The sequence below is a fragment of the Periophthalmus magnuspinnatus genome, chromosome 18, assembly GCF_009829125.3.
Source record: "Periophthalmus magnuspinnatus isolate fPerMag1 chromosome 18, fPerMag1.2.pri, whole genome shotgun sequence".
NCBI classification, from domain to species: Eukaryota; Metazoa; Chordata; class Actinopteri; order Gobiiformes; family Gobiidae; genus Periophthalmus; species Periophthalmus magnuspinnatus.
In genome coordinates, this window is record NC_047143.1 from 19183999 (window position 1) to 19201104 (window position 17106).

At 39.6% G+C, this 17106-nt stretch overlaps 1 protein-coding gene across 1 annotated transcript; it reads right to left on the bottom strand.

Annotated features, from left to right (window-relative positions):
* Positions 1 to 9958: 9958 nt before the first annotated feature.
* sstr1b (somatostatin receptor 1b) lies at positions 9959 to 11249 on the bottom strand. Its single transcript, XM_033983669.2, has one exon. The coding sequence runs from the start codon at positions 11239 to 11241 to the stop codon at positions 10135 to 10137; it is 1107 nt and encodes a 368-aa protein (XP_033839560.1). The 5' UTR covers positions 11242 to 11249; the 3' UTR covers positions 9959 to 10134.
* Positions 11250 to 17106: the final 5857 nt, after the last annotated feature.

Below are 17106 nucleotides of genomic sequence, written 5' to 3' on the forward strand. Positions count from 1 at the left end.
TCAATAGTGGTGATTATTTAAATTTGGAGAGGTCAGAACAAAGGCAATTTCACCAAAAGGACACGGAATGCTAAGGGGTTACAAATTAGCAAAATTAGTTAAAAAAAACAAACAAACCCCGGTCCACGGTAAAATTTTCAAGCGTTGGCCGGTCCGCGGTGATAAAAAGGTTGGGGACCACTGTGTTAGAGTACAAACCTTACCCCACCTGACCTCACATGTTACAATTGTATAGAGTGATTCATTGCTGTTCAGCTATGACAAATTCTCATTACTAACTAGCTAAAAGTAAGCTAGGTAATGGTTTCAGGAGGAGATTGAACCAACCATCTGGCTTTTATTAATTTGTTTGTTTATTAATGGGTATGATATTGACAACTCTATGTCAAAATGTACTTAAAGGTGCATATGATGTAACTTGTCTACCTGCTTGTCTCCATGGAAATTGCTTTGCCAGACGTTTGTCAAATTTATTTATCTAGCATTTTCAATTAACATCCATTGTTTTTTCTAATAATTTGATGTAACATGTCATTTGGCTTGGTGGCATCGGCTGCATGTCTCCATGGAGAAATCTATTGCCATGCTGTGGCATATTCGAGACCAAGCTTCTCTACAAAAATAAGCCGTACCCTCCACCAGAAAAGTTACACAGTACACTAATACCCCTTTAAATATTTAAACTGGTAACAGATATTGGCTGAGCCATGATAACTGAACATAAAGTTTGACATAATCCCAGATTGTGGACTATCACCTGGTGTTCTCAGCCTGTTACCTGTAGTGTTCTGAACCAGATGAACCGGCCCCGGGGCCAGACTGAGTGAGGACCCCAGCGTCCTCATAAATAAAGTTAAATAGAAAACACATCTCCTCCATTAGTACCAGCAGTGCTGGGTGTTATTGTTACTAATCAGTCTTCTACTCTGGATCTGTCTCATTTCTGTCTGATTAAGCACTGACCCTGCATCTGACCCCGACCACAACCTGAGACCGTCCGCCTGGATCACATCTGCTGCACATGGGGGTAGATAAGGTGGTGTAAACGAATGACTGCACTGGATTCTGATGACATCCAATAAATTACCTGTGCTTTAACATAAGAGGTGTGAATGAGGATTTGTGGGCACATTTTCATTTAAGAGGTATTTTGAGAAATGTATGTCAAATGTCTATGTTGAGGCTAAATATTGCACTTTGGTACTTAGATGACAAAGAAATATTGAAAGGGTTTTTGTTGTGTTTCTAAATACATGAAGCATAAAATAACCCCTACCCATTCCAAGTGGTCTCCTTGTAGTCATATTATCTAAAACTTTAGATATTATGGCCATAATATTGAGTCTGAGGGTATTTCCGGAAATTAAAATGGTTATGCATTGTCTCATGCGGGTGGCACAGCTCATTTTCACATTCACTGTAGAGCAACCTACATCAAATTGTGCTTCTGTATACTGGACACCAAGTGCATAACATACCCCTAAATGGACAGACCTCCTTTGCTTTATACAAGGTTTCAAAACTACATACATTATAAGTTTGACCTTGAGAGTTTGCAGCATTAATGCAGCTCCAATGTTGGATAGAGGTCAGTAAATAAACAGTGAGGAGCAGATTCAGCAGTGTGGCATTTTCTCTAGGACTTTCTGTTCTTTGATTGATATCACCTTTCACAGAAGTACGCTCCAAGATAAAAAGCAGTGTCCCAGAGTGAACAAAGAGTGAGGACGTCGCACAGGTAAGACATAACAGGCAAATTGTGCTATGAAAAAAATCCATGATGTATTTCAGACAGTAGAAAATCAATGTGTCCTTTTTCTTTTAAAGTCCTCCATGATATAAGCAACCTTAAAGGGGAAATATTATGCAAAATATTAAACACTGATACACGTAGGATTTGGCATAGCCATTTGGGCATAGGTGGGGCTGTAAAGATGGTCTGGCAGTATGGCACTTTTGATGACGTTAATGGCTAAGTATCTGTTATGTGCTGACACACTTTTGTTTATTTAAACCGTCATCAATTTTGTTAACCTCTTCACAACTAAAGAATAAAATGAACTAAGACTTTGTCTTGAATCAAACAGTCTGATTTATTAAAGCAATTGCACAGACAATTGTAAAGAGCTACCTGTCTCTGACAGCCCATCATCTTGCCCTAAGCTGTGCCACTATCAGTACATACAGCATATTTGTACCACACAGATAAGAATTACATGAACCAGAAAACCAGTCTAATATGCTTCAGACAGTGGACGACAGAGCACAGTGTACTGGATCTCATGATGAAATGGTTAAGGTATAATTGAACTAAGAATTAAGAAACTGAGACTAAGAGGTCTGCATACCAGTACCCAGTCTATATGAAGTACAAATTAGGTAAAACACTAAGTAAGTAAAGATTTCCATAACAGTGTTCATGTTTTTGTAAGTTTCATAATTAGTATTTTTGCTCAACTTTTTTTGTGGTTTATTTGCATTGCTGTTTAGAGCCTATAAATAGGCCATCTATCTATGGTGCAATCTGTTCCACACTACCCTATACAACCTCCGCCCAGCCTCACTCTCCTTGCGTGCTCCAGGCAGCGCACGGGCCTCTCTTCCGTCCTCACACTCCAAACAGCATGGTGGAGGCCTCCGTCACAGAGCTGTCCAGCTGTCCTGTTTTTGCCTTTTCTTTGGTTTCAGGTTCGCTGGGGTTTCTTGTCTTAAGCTTGTGGTGCTGTCACCGGATTCTGTGGCCCTGTATGTGACTGGCCCAGTGTCACACCCTTTTGTTCTGTTTGGCCAGCTCATCAGGTGCACCTTTCTGTTGATTACTTTTCATTATTTAAGATCATAAAATCAAGAAAAAGAAGAAAACATCTAAGTAAAAGAAATTCAACAAGAATAAAATCAAAATATTACAAGAATAAAGTCTGAGTGAAAGTAAAGACTAAGTAATTTTATCAAGACTTAGGGTCTGACATCAATGTCAAAACGCAGAAGAGCAATTGGCCACCATGACCAGAGTGCATAATAATTGCTTATTTGAGTTTCCATTTCCATTTTCTTCCGCATTATCCGGGGCCGGGTCGCAGAGGCAGCAGTTTCAGCAGGGAGGCCCAGACTTCCCTCTCCACACACACTTCCTTCAGCTCTTCCGGGAGGATCCCGAGGCATTCCCAGGCCAGCCGAGAGACATAGTACCTCCAGCGTGTCCTGGGTCTTCCCCGGGGCCTCGTCCTGGTGGGACGTGCCCGGAACACCTCCCTAGGGAGGTGTCCGGGAGGCATCCTGAGCAGATACCCAAGCCACCTCAACTGGCTCCTTTCATGGAGGAGCAGCGGCTCTACTCTGAGCTCCTATCGAGTGACTGAGCACCTCACCCTATCTCTAAGGGAGCGCCCAGCCACCCTGCGGAGGAAACTCATTTCGGCCACTTGTGTCCGCGATCTTGTCCTTTCGGTCATTACCCAAAGCTCATGACCACAGGTGAGGGTAGGAACGTAGATTGACCGGTAAATCGAGAGCCGATACAATGACACTGCAGACGCTGCACTGATCCGCCTGTCAATCTCACGCTCTATCCGTCCCTCACGCATGAACAAGACCCCGAGATACTTGAACTCCTCCACTTGAGGCAAGGACTCTCCACCCATCCAGAGAGGGCAAGCCACCTTTTTCTGGTCAAGAACCATGGCCTCGGATTTGGAGGTGCTGATCCCACACTTGGATGCAAACCGCCCCAGTGCCTGCTGCAGCTCCTGGCTCGATGAAGCCATCAGGACAACATCATCTGAAAACAGCAGAGATGAGTTGAGTGGTTCCCAAACCAGACCCCCTCCGGCCCCTGGTTGTGCCTAGAAATTCTGTCCATAAATATAATGAACAGAACCGGTGACAAAGGGCAGCCCTGGTGGAGTCTAACATGCACCAGGAACAGGTCTGACTTACTGCCAGCAATGCGAACACAGCTCCTGCTCCGGTCATATAGGGACCAGACAGCCCTTAACAAAGGGCCCCGGACCCCGTACTCCCAAAGCACCCCCCAAAGGACACCACGAGGGACACGGTCGAATGCCTTCTCCAGATCCACAAAACACATGTGGACTGGTTGGGCACACTCCCATGAACCCTCGAGGACCCAATGGAGAGTATGGAGCTATGGAGGTGGTCCAGTGTTCCGCGAAGGGGACGAAAACCACACTTCTCCTCCTGAATCCGAGGTTCGACTATCGGTCGGATTCTCCTCTCCAGTACCCTGGAATAGACCAGGAAGGCTGAGGAGTGTGATTCCCCTGTAGCTGTAGTTAGATATTTGAGTTAAAAGCTTTACTAAAAACCTACGCACCATGACTGTAGAACTGTATATTGCTGGCTTTAAATGTTAAAAACTGATCAATTATTTCCCCGAATGACTCCTGAGTGCCCCTGGGCAGTACACCGACTATGCTCTGATCCACAGCCAAATACAGGTATAGGAGTGTTGGCACAATTTTCATCAATTTCACGAATATGGGGTGGACGCAGTGCTCCAGACCCTTTATGTACTGGGAACAGTGAGGACATTATGTGGTCAATTGTGGTCGATTCCACATGAAGAATTCGGGATCAGGGACTGAAACCAGTTTCAGCTCTGTGTATTGGACTAAACTGTACACTTTATACTGTACATAACCGGTGCGTAAAACCAGGCCTGCCCAATGCATACAGCTTCAAAAGTCCATAACGAGGGGCTGAAGTTATCCACAATGAGCACATCTTTAAACAGTGATTGTGTCAAGTGCTCACATTTAGCATGGTAGAGAAGCAAAGCCAAGCGGAGTATGGGTAAAGAACGCTGTGAGACCCCACCTGTTTACCACTCGAATAGACGCATAGACTGTATTCCACCAAATGAGCCCCAAGGAGCGCCAAGCTATGCCGGTTATTTCCAAGGAGGAGTCCTGTCACTCCAAGGAGTGAAATGTAGCCTACTTCATTCAACAGTTTGTGATTGATGCGTAAGAGAGGTGATGTGACAGCTAAACTGCAGTTGCGATCTGTCTAATTGTCTCATAGTACTATGACTTTAATGTTGAAATGTTCCGACTTTATTCTAGTAACACCAGCATAATTTATGTGACCCTTATACTTCATCGCATTATAACTATATAGCAAACAGCAGCATAATATGTCTTTTTTTGACTGAAGTTTAAAGTTGCTAATTCATCAACTGATTATGTAAGTCACCCAGTTGTGACATAACTTCACATTTTTTTTCTCAGATTAAATTGTTCAAAAATATTTATTTTAAGTTTACTCCTAACAATCTTTTGAAATTTCATGCACAACTAACCTGACTGACTAAACAATTTAAAACAGCACCAAAGTGTCATGAGGTAAAGTCAACATTTAAACATTGGGCCCCTCATTGCTTTTATCTGCTCACAATGAGATTACCTCTGCACACTTTGAAGTCTCCATAGATGTGTGTACTATAGATGCAGTTCTCCAGTCCTGACCAGGAACAGGAAGTACAAGCACATCAGTGGCTCCCTGTGAGAGAATAAACTTTAAAGGAGACAAAGATGTGAACCCTCTCAGATCTCCTGGACATCTGGGCCATTTGGTCGTCCCCAGAGTCATCTCACTCCTGGCTGGGTTTCATGTTGGTGAACAGGATACACCACTAAATCAAATTTAAAGAGTGTGTATATATTATGGGGATTGGGTGTCTAAAGCAAAAGATTGATGCTAGTATATGATGGCGCCATTGAGACATATTGCTTTGTCTGGAATATGGCATTAAATGCATATCTATCTAACATTCATTTTATATAGAGGCATTATTGCCTCTCCACAAATCTGACCTGTAACATGTAGTATCTGATGGCGTCACCTGCTTGTCTCCATGGAGAAAGGTAGATGTAATGCCATACATAAATAAGTCAAGTTGTAAACATATGCAACACATTTAAATTTGTGTTTATCTTAGTAAGTCTCTAATTATACTTAATTGCTGTGACTTTTTAAAACATGCCCATCATTGCAAAAGAAAATAAATGTCTTTAAAGCTGATTAGTATTGAGTTAGCAACTAAATGGTTAGCTGTGGGTGCGCTGAGGTGAAGCGAAGTCACCGTCTGCTTGGCTCTACAAACACAAGTTGAGTGTTTACCCATTGCATCCAGAGACAGAATCTGCAGTCAATTCAAAGATGGGTGACAGCTTGTGTGGGACGGACAGGAAGGCAGCGGGATGGGGGGCAGGAGGGGTAAGAGAGGGGGGCAAATTAGAAACACATGTGAACCAGCTTCTTCACTTACGTTTGTTGTCACGTAGGAAAACAGAGCAACTGAACAGTGGATTTGCATAGACAAGAAAATAGACAGCTCAATTCTGCTCTTTCTTTCAGTAATTCAGAGACAGAAACACTTGCAAAAAAACAACAACAGTAGAGCCTACATTTAAAAGGAGAAGTCAAGATACATTCACATTTTAAAAATGTTCTCATTTGCATCAGACCTGGCATATATGTAACTGTATAACTTTAGAGTTACAGACTAATGGGCTCGACACACGGGGAGCGACGTCGCTCGCTCTCCATTTATTTCCAATGGTCTCTGTGCGACACTGCGTAAATCGCTCGTCTCTCTCACCTCCGCGACAAGCGAAAGTCGTGCACGTGAAAATCTCGCGCTCGTGCATGTCGACGTGCACACGTGGGCCTGCGACGCAACTAATGAAAGTTGAAAAATGTTCTACTTTTATCACTGTCGCCTGCACAACAGCCAATCAGCGAGAGTTTGATTGACCAATGCACTGTCCACTTCAGAAACATCATGGAGGAGAAAATTATACTCACGGTGTCGGATTTCCCAATTCTTTTTGACATATCAGACTACCGAGATATATGGAAGCCCGTTTCCGCCATGAAAAAAAAAATAAAAGCCCCACAGAAAGTCGAAATTACGAGTTTTAAACTCGTAATTATGAGTTTAAAACTCGTAATTATGAGTTTAAAACTCGTAATTATGAGTTTAAAACTCGTAATTATGAGTTTAAAACTCGTAATTATGAGTTTAAAACTCGTAATTACGAGTTTAAAACTCGTAATTAGGACTTTTAAAACTACTAATTATGAGTTTAAAACTCGTAATTATGAGTTTTAAAACTACTAATTATGAGTTTAAAACTCGTAATTAGAACTTTTAAAGTCTTAATTGAGCTTGTAGCACACTGCAACTGAGTGTACAGAGCAGAGGAGACAGGAGGAGGACTGTTATGTTTATCACCTACATACTTTTAAAAAATGAATAAATTAAGCTCCAGTAAAGTTTCTGGCGTCTTGAACAAATCAGTGGGCCCTGAGTGCTGTTCTGACCACTCATGAGCTGTGCTCTGTGTCTGTGAGCGCTCGTTTTCCTGGTCTGAGCAGAGTGCCAGCTGGTCACAACCCCGCTGGTTTATTGAGGAAATTATTAAAATACCAAATTCATTTAATCAAAATTGATAAGGTTCACTTTTTGTAAATGTTACATTCCCAAAATTACGAGTTATAAACTCATAATTCATACTTTTAAAAGTCCTAATTACGAGTTTTAAACTCATAATTAGTAGTTTTAAAAGTCCTAATTACGAGTTTTAAACTCGTAATTACGAGTTTTAAACTCATAATTACGAGTTTTAAACTCATAATTACGAGTTTTAAACTCATAATTACGAGTTTAAAACTCGTAATTTCGACTTTCTGTGGGGCTTTTATTTTTTTTTTCATGGCGGAAACGGGCTTCCATAGAGATATATTTAAAAAAAAAAAAAAAAAAAAAAGCAGCTGCCTGGGAACTCGTTGGTGCCAGGGTGAATATGAGTGGTAAGATAACATGCGCAAATTTGTTAATTCAGATAAATTTATGGAGGCTAATAACCAAATATATTAAAGACTGATTCAACATTAAAAAAAATATTTATTTAAGGTTTTTACATTAAACAGAATTAGCTGCAGAATAGGGTGGACCCAGGATCGCTTTTTTTTGTTTTGTAGACTGCAACCAATTGTAATAGTTTAGTCAAATGAAGCAAAACTTTACGAGATTTCATTTTAGCGTCTTTTTCCCATCTACCGCTATTAACCTCAAAATTCCCTCCAAATAAACAGCCAATCAGACGTGTAGGAAGCTCGCGATCTGCTCTGGAACAGAGCGCGACGTGACAAGCTGCCGCTAGTCGCTGCAGTTTGTCGCTGCCCGTGTGTTCGATTTTAAAAATGAGATAATTTTATAATGAGTTAACCAGACTTAACCAGTACATTTACATACAGTTATACTGGTCAGTTCCTCTCAACCTTATTCTCACTAGAATTCAAAAGACACAATCAAAAGCATGTCACATTTTTAAAAAAATAAACATTTTTCTTTGTTTAGAAGTGTTTTTCTTGGCTTCAAATGTCATTTGAGCTGAGCTTGAAGTCTATTATAAAGAGTGTGAGCTGTAAAACGCAGCCCGTGGACACAGTTTAGGCCTATAGAGCAGGAGTTTAACAGCCCTGTCTCCCTCCCTTCACACTCTCCTGTTATAGAGGTCTGGTCTTAAACATGGATGCACTGTGAAGTCACTTTGGTAGACCGTCCCCATTACACTTTATGATGTGTATACTATTATTTGACAGAGTGAGCAGAAAAGCCCTATTGTGCTCAGAGCACATTTGGTTTGAATTAAACATCTAATAATAAATGCACAGGACCACATAACTGGTGTGCTCTCTGCTGGTGGCAACAGCAGCAGAAATAGTTATCCTTCATTGCACTTTCTCTGCCATTATTACTCAGCCCATGGCTGAGTTGAAACAATGCTCCCTCAGGTAGCAATTGTGTTTAATGAATCAACTTAACACTAAATGAGATGCAATGTATACACAGTTGCTGTATACCAATGAAAACGTGCTGCCCATGGAAAGATAGTCTTCTGATGTGCAAGGATGTTGTCAGTGAAATCCTCTTTACATGATTATTTACTGCTTTAAATGTATAATCTCATCAACATACTTGTACTGACTGGACCAAGTCTTAAATCACAGTGGTTTTTATATAGCCTTTAGTTAATCAACTGCTGTCAAATAATTGTTTTATTTAACATAGACTTTCCTGTTTATTATATTTTCTCTCTTCAAAGAACAGCGAGTCTGGTGATGAAAATAATCTTTTTTAATCTTCAAACATGTGCACATTCAACAGTCAATGAGGATATGACAAAAACAATAGTCCTCCAAAATGATGGACACCAAATAGCAGGACCAGATCAAGAATTGAATTGTATTGTGTTTTTCTTTTCTCTCACTACAAAAATATATAATCCTTTATGAACAAAATACACTTTAACATCTTCAAGCATTTTACAAATCACAAAAACTTGACATTAAAATGAAATTAAAGGAATGTGCTATGCTAACACATTATAAATACAGAAGCGTATGAACAAAAGCATAGGCCTACAAATTCCTTTATAATGAAATTAAAGTCTGATGCCGTACAGTGAAATAGCTACATGGTTTACTCACAACACCATCTACATAAAGTAATTTGTGCATACATTCAGCTGTGCTTTACATTCTGCCATTAGTGGGAAAATATGTTGTAAATGCCTTAAAAACATCTTCTATAAATTTATAGGGTCTTGGTATTTTAATATTCAAAGAAGTCATATTATTATTACTTTATTAGTTAGGTCATAAGTACTGAAGTTTCAGCATGGCATGAAATCTTTCTGATTGTCAATGCTTTTGCTGAAAAATCGTATCAGTGTTCATGTTGCCTATAAACATTTCGACAGTAAAGGGCAATGTGCCCACACCTACCAGATTATCCAATAAAACCAGTTTAGTGATTTAGTGTTTTCCAAAAATAGCTTTTTTTAAAAGTGCATTATATTATTAATAAAGTTTATTGTTTCTACTGCAAATGAGTTTATGCAGTAGCCCATGTAGATATGTTCTTTACATCAATTGCAAATCCCAATATCAATTGCACAATTACTCTGACATCACAGAAAATCAGTTCTAACTTGTGGATGTCTAACCAATCCCTGCTAAAGGTACAGTGTGTATGTGAGGTTTTTCTGTTTCTCTGAATAACTTAATTAGTACATTTTCCATGCGTTACACTCCTTCAGAAGGTCACACTGTTGTTGTGCGTGAGGTGTAGGTGCCATTGCGGAACACCATGTCAGACGCCAGGTAGTCCTTTGGGAAATCCAGGGGGCCACAGGTAGTTGGCTTTTTTACCGCAACAGCACAGTAGTCCACCTGTTCCGCATCAAGGCCATTCTCCAGCCAACGGAAACACACAATGCGCTGGAACGATCTCCGGAAATTGTCCGAAACAAAACCATAAAGGATAGGGTTAGCCCCACTGTTAGCGTAGCTGAGGATAACAAAAAGCTGTGTTATCATTGGGTCTGGTGGCCGGTGAAATACACTAATCAGTTGGACAATGTAAAACGGCATCCAGCAAAGGACAAAAACTGCTACTACAAGAAGAACCATCCTTGTAATCTTCTTCTCTGATCTTCGACGTTGTAGCCAGCCAGCTTTTAGCCCCACGGCTCGCATCCTAGCTACCATTAGGCAATAGCAAAGGCAGATTGCTCCAACCGGTAGCAAAAATCCTAGCAAGAAGGTATATACCACGAATGCCTCTGACCATGCTGCTTCGGGCCACAAAAAGTTACAATCGACACCACCATCTTGAGCAGGGACAGTGTCAGCGAAGATAATAATTGGCAGTATCACAATTAGTGATAGCCCCCAAACACAAACATTTACAACTTTAGCTACAGTTGGTCTACGGTAGCGTGCAGCCTTTATGGGATGGACAACTGCTACGTAACGGTCCACACTTAACACAGTAAGGCAAAAAATTGATGTAAACATGTTGATTCCGTCGACGCTTAGAACTAGCCTGCACATTAGCGAGCCAAAAGGCCAATGGCGAACAGCTGCTGATGTAGCAAGAAATGGTACACTTAGCATAAATAGTTCATCGGCTATGGCTAAGTTGAGGATGTAAATGTTGGTAGCGGTCTTCATTTTGGCGTATTTGAGGATTACGTAAATAACCATGGCATTGCCGGTAAGTCCTACACAGCAAACTAAAGCATAGATAGAGGGAATGATGATTTTGCTTGCGTCAGGTTCATGGTAGTAGTCATCATAGTCTAAACTTGTGTTGTAGGGGAGTCCAGTTGGGTAAGCTCCATAGTCAAAGCTAACATTAAAATCCATTGTGTTTTATTGTGGTGTTTGTGCGTTCAGAATATGTGAAAAAATTCCTTTAACTGTAATTCTTTGTGAGAGACTTAGCAAAGTATAATGCCACACAATTTATTGTTACGTGTTGTTATGTAGAAAATAATTTATTTGTGAAGACATGGAAATATTGGCAACCTAATTTTTAAGCAGACAAAAAGGAGCCATGCCATTATCTCTAAATCTTAATAGTCTTTAGTCTTAATGTTAATGAAGACAAAGGTAGGTCATATAATGTTTGGTTGGACTGGAGAAAATTGTCATTGTCAGTGGGTGTACTCTCCCAGGAGCCTTCCCATCACACAAATTCAGTTTGCATCTTTCTTCACAAAGATGGAGGAAAGCAATTTTGTGCCGTTTTGGGAGTGAACGTGTTGTGCGGCTGTTAGAGAAAAGGTTCAAATCGGAGCACGTCTTGATTAAGCAAAGGTCTTGCTCCCTCGGGGGAAATCATATCGGCCAGTCTTTTGTTTTGTGTGAGTTTGACGGCTCTTGGAGTGAAGACAAATAAGGTTTTCTTCAATAGGTGCTCCTCAGGATACAGACTCCCCGGATCTGTGCAACCTGAAATAGATGGAGACACAAAATAAAAACATTTAGCTTGGCAACACTATCAACAAGAGGAAAGGAGACAAACCACCAACATTCATCACATTTGCATGAATGAATTGTTGTTAAAAGGTATAACGCTTCCTAAATTAATTAATAAAACTGAAATCACAGGACAGTATTATTGCTTTATATTTATTTGAATGTTGATTATAACTAATTAGAATTTTGAGTGCAAAAAAGATGATAATGGTTACTAATTTGGTCACACAGAAAAACAGCCTTTGTACACTATCAGCCTACATGCATGTGAATTGTCCAGACGTTTTGGCTACAACACTTGGCTGTGGAAAAAGTTGGGAAAAACCAACAAACATACTAGTGATATCTAAAATGTACTAACACAGTACCAATTTTCCACTGAGGCACTTCCAGTTCAATATCTGGAGAATGATTGCATGCTGCACTGGAGTAGCTCACTGTACCTGTCTCCATACTTCTAACAAACCTAATGGCTCCACTATGATCAAACCTAACCTAACTCAACCCTCTGATATGGTGCTGGAACACACATTTACAGAACACTAATGCTCCTAGGCAAGCTCTCTTAAATTGCCAAAAAGGGGAACTTCATCCACATTCTTAGCACTCACCAGGGTATACTGCAGTGATTTTAACCAACAGTGAATCCATTAGCTGTCACTTCCAACTAAAAGCAGTCAGTTTACATTTTGTCATGGTGGAAATTTGTCCGTCCTAATCTATATTCAGAACAGTTTTCATCTTGCATTAAAGCAGACCTATTATGCAAAATCGACTTTGTAGAGCTTTTAACCATGATATAGTTGTTTCCTCTCACCATTTACTCACTTGAAGTTCTATTTGGAGTAATTTATGCATGTTTCAGTGATCTTTAATCACTTATTTTCAACAGGCCATATTGCCAATCAGTCCCCGTTTTCACCACCACCAACATCTCCCATTGCTCCCTACTTACTTCATCCTCCGCTTTCATTTTCTTAATCAGTGATACATGAAGGATTCGGCAGTGCTGCATAGTCATTTTGGTACAAATGAAAAAAATCCACAGCTTGCTAGAGTGATTTGTAGCTATTTATTGGAGGTGTTACAATCCAGCTGTTGTTGTTGAGACGTCAGCTCCCATTGGGCACTGCAGTTTTTCTAATGCGAAGTCAGCACCTTGGTTCTTTTATTAAGTCATTTTAGGTGAATATTGCGTTTTAAATGTACAAATTCTAACATTAGATCCATGGATGTCATAGATTATAGCTATATATCAGGCAAAATCGCAATAGCTTCCTCTTCTTTAAGGTTATGAGAAAAACAGGATGTCTCATCTTAATTAGTCTTCCAGTCTTTGATGGGCCATTAGTTCCACTTGGGCGTTCCCTCGGCTTCTGTCACCCTCATCTGTTTGCTACATTCATTCTTGTTGCTAGCGGAACATGTTCTAAGTGCACTTGTATGTACGCCAGCAGATGCCACTTCATTGTATAACTCATGTTGACATTATAGAGGTAGCTCTTTGCCCAGCGGTTTAAGCAAATGTTTGGGCAAATAAACATCTATACAAAAAAGCAGATGAAAGTGTGAGAATGTGGGTCCATTAGAGCTGAAAGGAGGGTCTGTCTGAAGTGCGCTTTGATCATGGTCCTATTCGCTTCACTGTGTCTATAAGGCTTCATTTATCCAGGTGTGTTATCGGGATTGATGATAGTGTTTTCTGGTTACTCAGTGATCATCAAGGTGTTGGGCAATCAATATCATTCAGAAACCCTCTTTGTAAAGCTGAAGAACAAATCTATTTATAAAGTAAAGCTACCCATTCCTACATTTATTTACAAAACGATCAGTCTAAATTAAAACTGGAAACTATTGTGTTTTGTACCTTGTTCTCAGCTCTTTTGTCTGTCTGTCACTTTGTACCTACCCATGTTTACCACTCCTCAACCAATCAACTCTCAAAGTCACTGATATACAGCAAATGCACTCTCTCTTTCATCTCACAACAGCAGCAGAACCATTAGCCTCCTCAGCCTATCACTCATGATTTACCCAGAGTTGGAACTAGCAAGTGATCTTATGCCTGTGTCCTTATATAACATGGATCTTTCACAGGCTACTCATATACTTATTTTAACCATGCTTTCTCCTACTGATTGTTGTCAAATTCGTTGATGTACAACACACGCACACTGGTTATACATTGGTTTACAATGTTTAGCACACTTGCTAGCTTCTATTCCCTTATTGTGGGCCTCTTTTGTTCAAATATTGTGAAAGGAAACAGAATACCATCAATCTAAATGACACTTCTAAAGCCTGTTAGCTATCTTGTTGGTTTAGCTAGTGCAGGGCAGGCTGGGATATAAGGTTTGTTTGTAGTAAATCTTATGTAGAATGGCTGAAAATGAGCTCTATTGTAAGCAAGGTATAAATAGTTTTAGATCCATTTTGTAACAAAAAAAAAAAGTTGAAAATGTTCTTGGATTTTTTAAGATCTCTATACCAATGCAGGATGGAAAATTCTAAAATAAAAATATACCAGAATTCACTAAGAGTAGATTGTAGAGATGGAGTAGGGATGTCTTATTTATTATCTTTGAATGTTAAAGCTTTGTGGTTAAAGGTGCACTTTGATTTGCTGCCTGCTTTTCTAAATGGAAATGCTTTTGCTTGACTATATATATAAACAGCTCTACATATCAGATCTGTGCAGAGGTTTTTTCAAGGTTTGGTTTAGCAGTAAACACACTTGTAATTGAACAAATGCAAGATACATACATTTAATTCCATACCGTGGAACGTTCCAGGAAAAGCCATAACATTTCCATAGAGACAAGCAGGTAGAAGACTTAGCATCAAAAAATTATATAGTGCAGCTTTAATTGGACAGAGAAGCTACCCTTCTAAGATTTAGTCAATTCCAGTCAAAGTTACAACATTTGCTACCGTTGTGAGATTGGAAAATGTTGTATGTTCAAGTGTTTGTAGTGTTCAAGTTTATATACAAGTGAGGCATAACCTTTAACATATATATTGGATTGTCAACATAATGTTACATAACCAGGTCAGCCATATACCTCCATGAATAAATAAATTGAAAAAACTCATGAAGCTTGATGTGGTTTTCCATCACCTTTGGCTCTTCAAGTCACATGGTTAATACTGTATAGAATATAAACATTTGTGCATATATTAATTCAAATAACACATTTTATTTATAACACACTTTACACTGCAAATGAAAGTGCATGGCTACATTTGAAAGCATACTACCTGCTCATTTCCCTGCTCTGTGATTATGAAAATGTGGCGAGCGCTTTGTAGCCATTTTCTCTGGCTGCAGGGCTCAATTTGAGTCTGACACACAATGGCTTCTTTGGGTTGATCATTAAAACTGAGTGCATCGATGTTTCCTGTAATAAAAGTCTCTGCACTGAGGCCCGTAGACATAAAGATACCGATGGAATGTCCACAGATCAAGCTGTCTGACACGCGGGGAGCTCCTGGTGTGGATAACGCTCAGCGATTGAAGTGAACACTTTGAAATGACAATATGATTTAGACCAGGGCGATATCATAAAGAGGAGGTGTGATCACTGAGCATTCACAAATTGAGATACCCAGTAAAAAAAATACACACAACAATTTCATCTTTCACTGAAGAGATGTTTGGATGGCAATATCTGACCATACAGAAACGTACTATGTAAGAGGTAGTATTGTATCTACTGGTAGACTGCAGTACACTGCAGTACACTGCTTTTCATTTAGTTGAAAAGTTGCCCCAAAGCAACACCAGACTGAACCCAGTATATTACTGCTGCTTTACTGAGTGCTGACTACTGAGTGGCTTCATTAGCATTTCACTGTTTTTGACTGTATTTTGCATTTGAAATGTATTAAAGATGCACTATGAAACTTTTTGGTGGCATGAAGACAAGCAGGTGGCAGGTGACCAGTATGGTCTATGACTGAATTAGACAGCAATACATACATAAATCAAAATATTGTGTGCTGCGTCCTCATCTTAGACAAGACACCTTACCCACATTGCCTCATCATTATGACAGGAAAGGCGCCTGGCATAATTTTTGAGTTTTGAATATATCATTAGCGTCTGTATAGTGTGCTGACAAACTGACTAACCAGGCAACCATAGCAACTCTAACTGAGACTTGTATTTCAGAGTAGTAAATAAAGCCAACTCTTCTTATATAGTGAATAATCCTACTTCTCCTATAGTTCCCTCTGGCAGGCTTGTTATTCGGCTCTAGGCTCAGACTGAAAATCCCTCCTGTCTTTTACATGTGACCACAGACTCATCCCGACCACCGGAGAATCTGTGTCCCATTCTCTGCCTCCGAGTACTCCACATATTACGTAAACTGGCAGCGGGCCTGGAAATGCTAAACTGTGATTAGTATGTGTTAGATTGTTTATTAAAACTTCATCTCAGAGTGAGTCAGTGTTTATGCATTAGTGGGCTTTGTTGGGAGAGCTTTTCTGCCTGTTTATTGCTGTAAGTGCTGCTGGTTTTTGTTTATGGTAGATGAGGGAAGGGGGTGTGAATCAGCTACAAGTGTTTGGCAAAGTGAACTAGGAGCCATCATGAAGAGATTGGTGGGTTTTGTATAATTTATGATTAGTGATGTGCTAATTGTACAAATTTGGTTGTTTGTTGATGCTTTTATCTGACAAGTTTTTACAAATGATTTTACACAATACAGTTTGAATGGATAAGTCTTAGTAATGATTTAAAAAAAAAAAAAAAAAAAAAAGCTACCTGCAACTAAAGAAACAAAACTCCACCAAAGCGTCTCCAGCAAAGTGTCAGCTCTATCACCTGTGATAAATAAAATATAGATAGTATAAAAAATAGTGTTAATGCCCAGACCACTAATGCTCAAGTTCAGAAGGGAATGCTTTAAAACTCACAAAATCCAGGCAAAATTGTCAGCTTCCTTGACAGTTGCCAAGAAAAATATTTAATTAGTAGTAAATGTTGTTTTGCAGTCCTTATGTTATACATTGGTAAAAAAAAAAAAATGTTTTAAATCTGAAAGATTCACCTGTAGCAGGCCAAAAATATACATTTGTTCCTATTGGCAAGTAATATATCTTTCCTGAAAGTTTCAAAATCAGAACAATGTTTGTTTGGGTTTTTTTGTCATCTAGCAACAAATGAATGAACAACCCCAACCACCCCCACTAGTGAACACCCATTCTCTATGACTAAGTCAGCTGTCTCACCTACATATTAAGAGT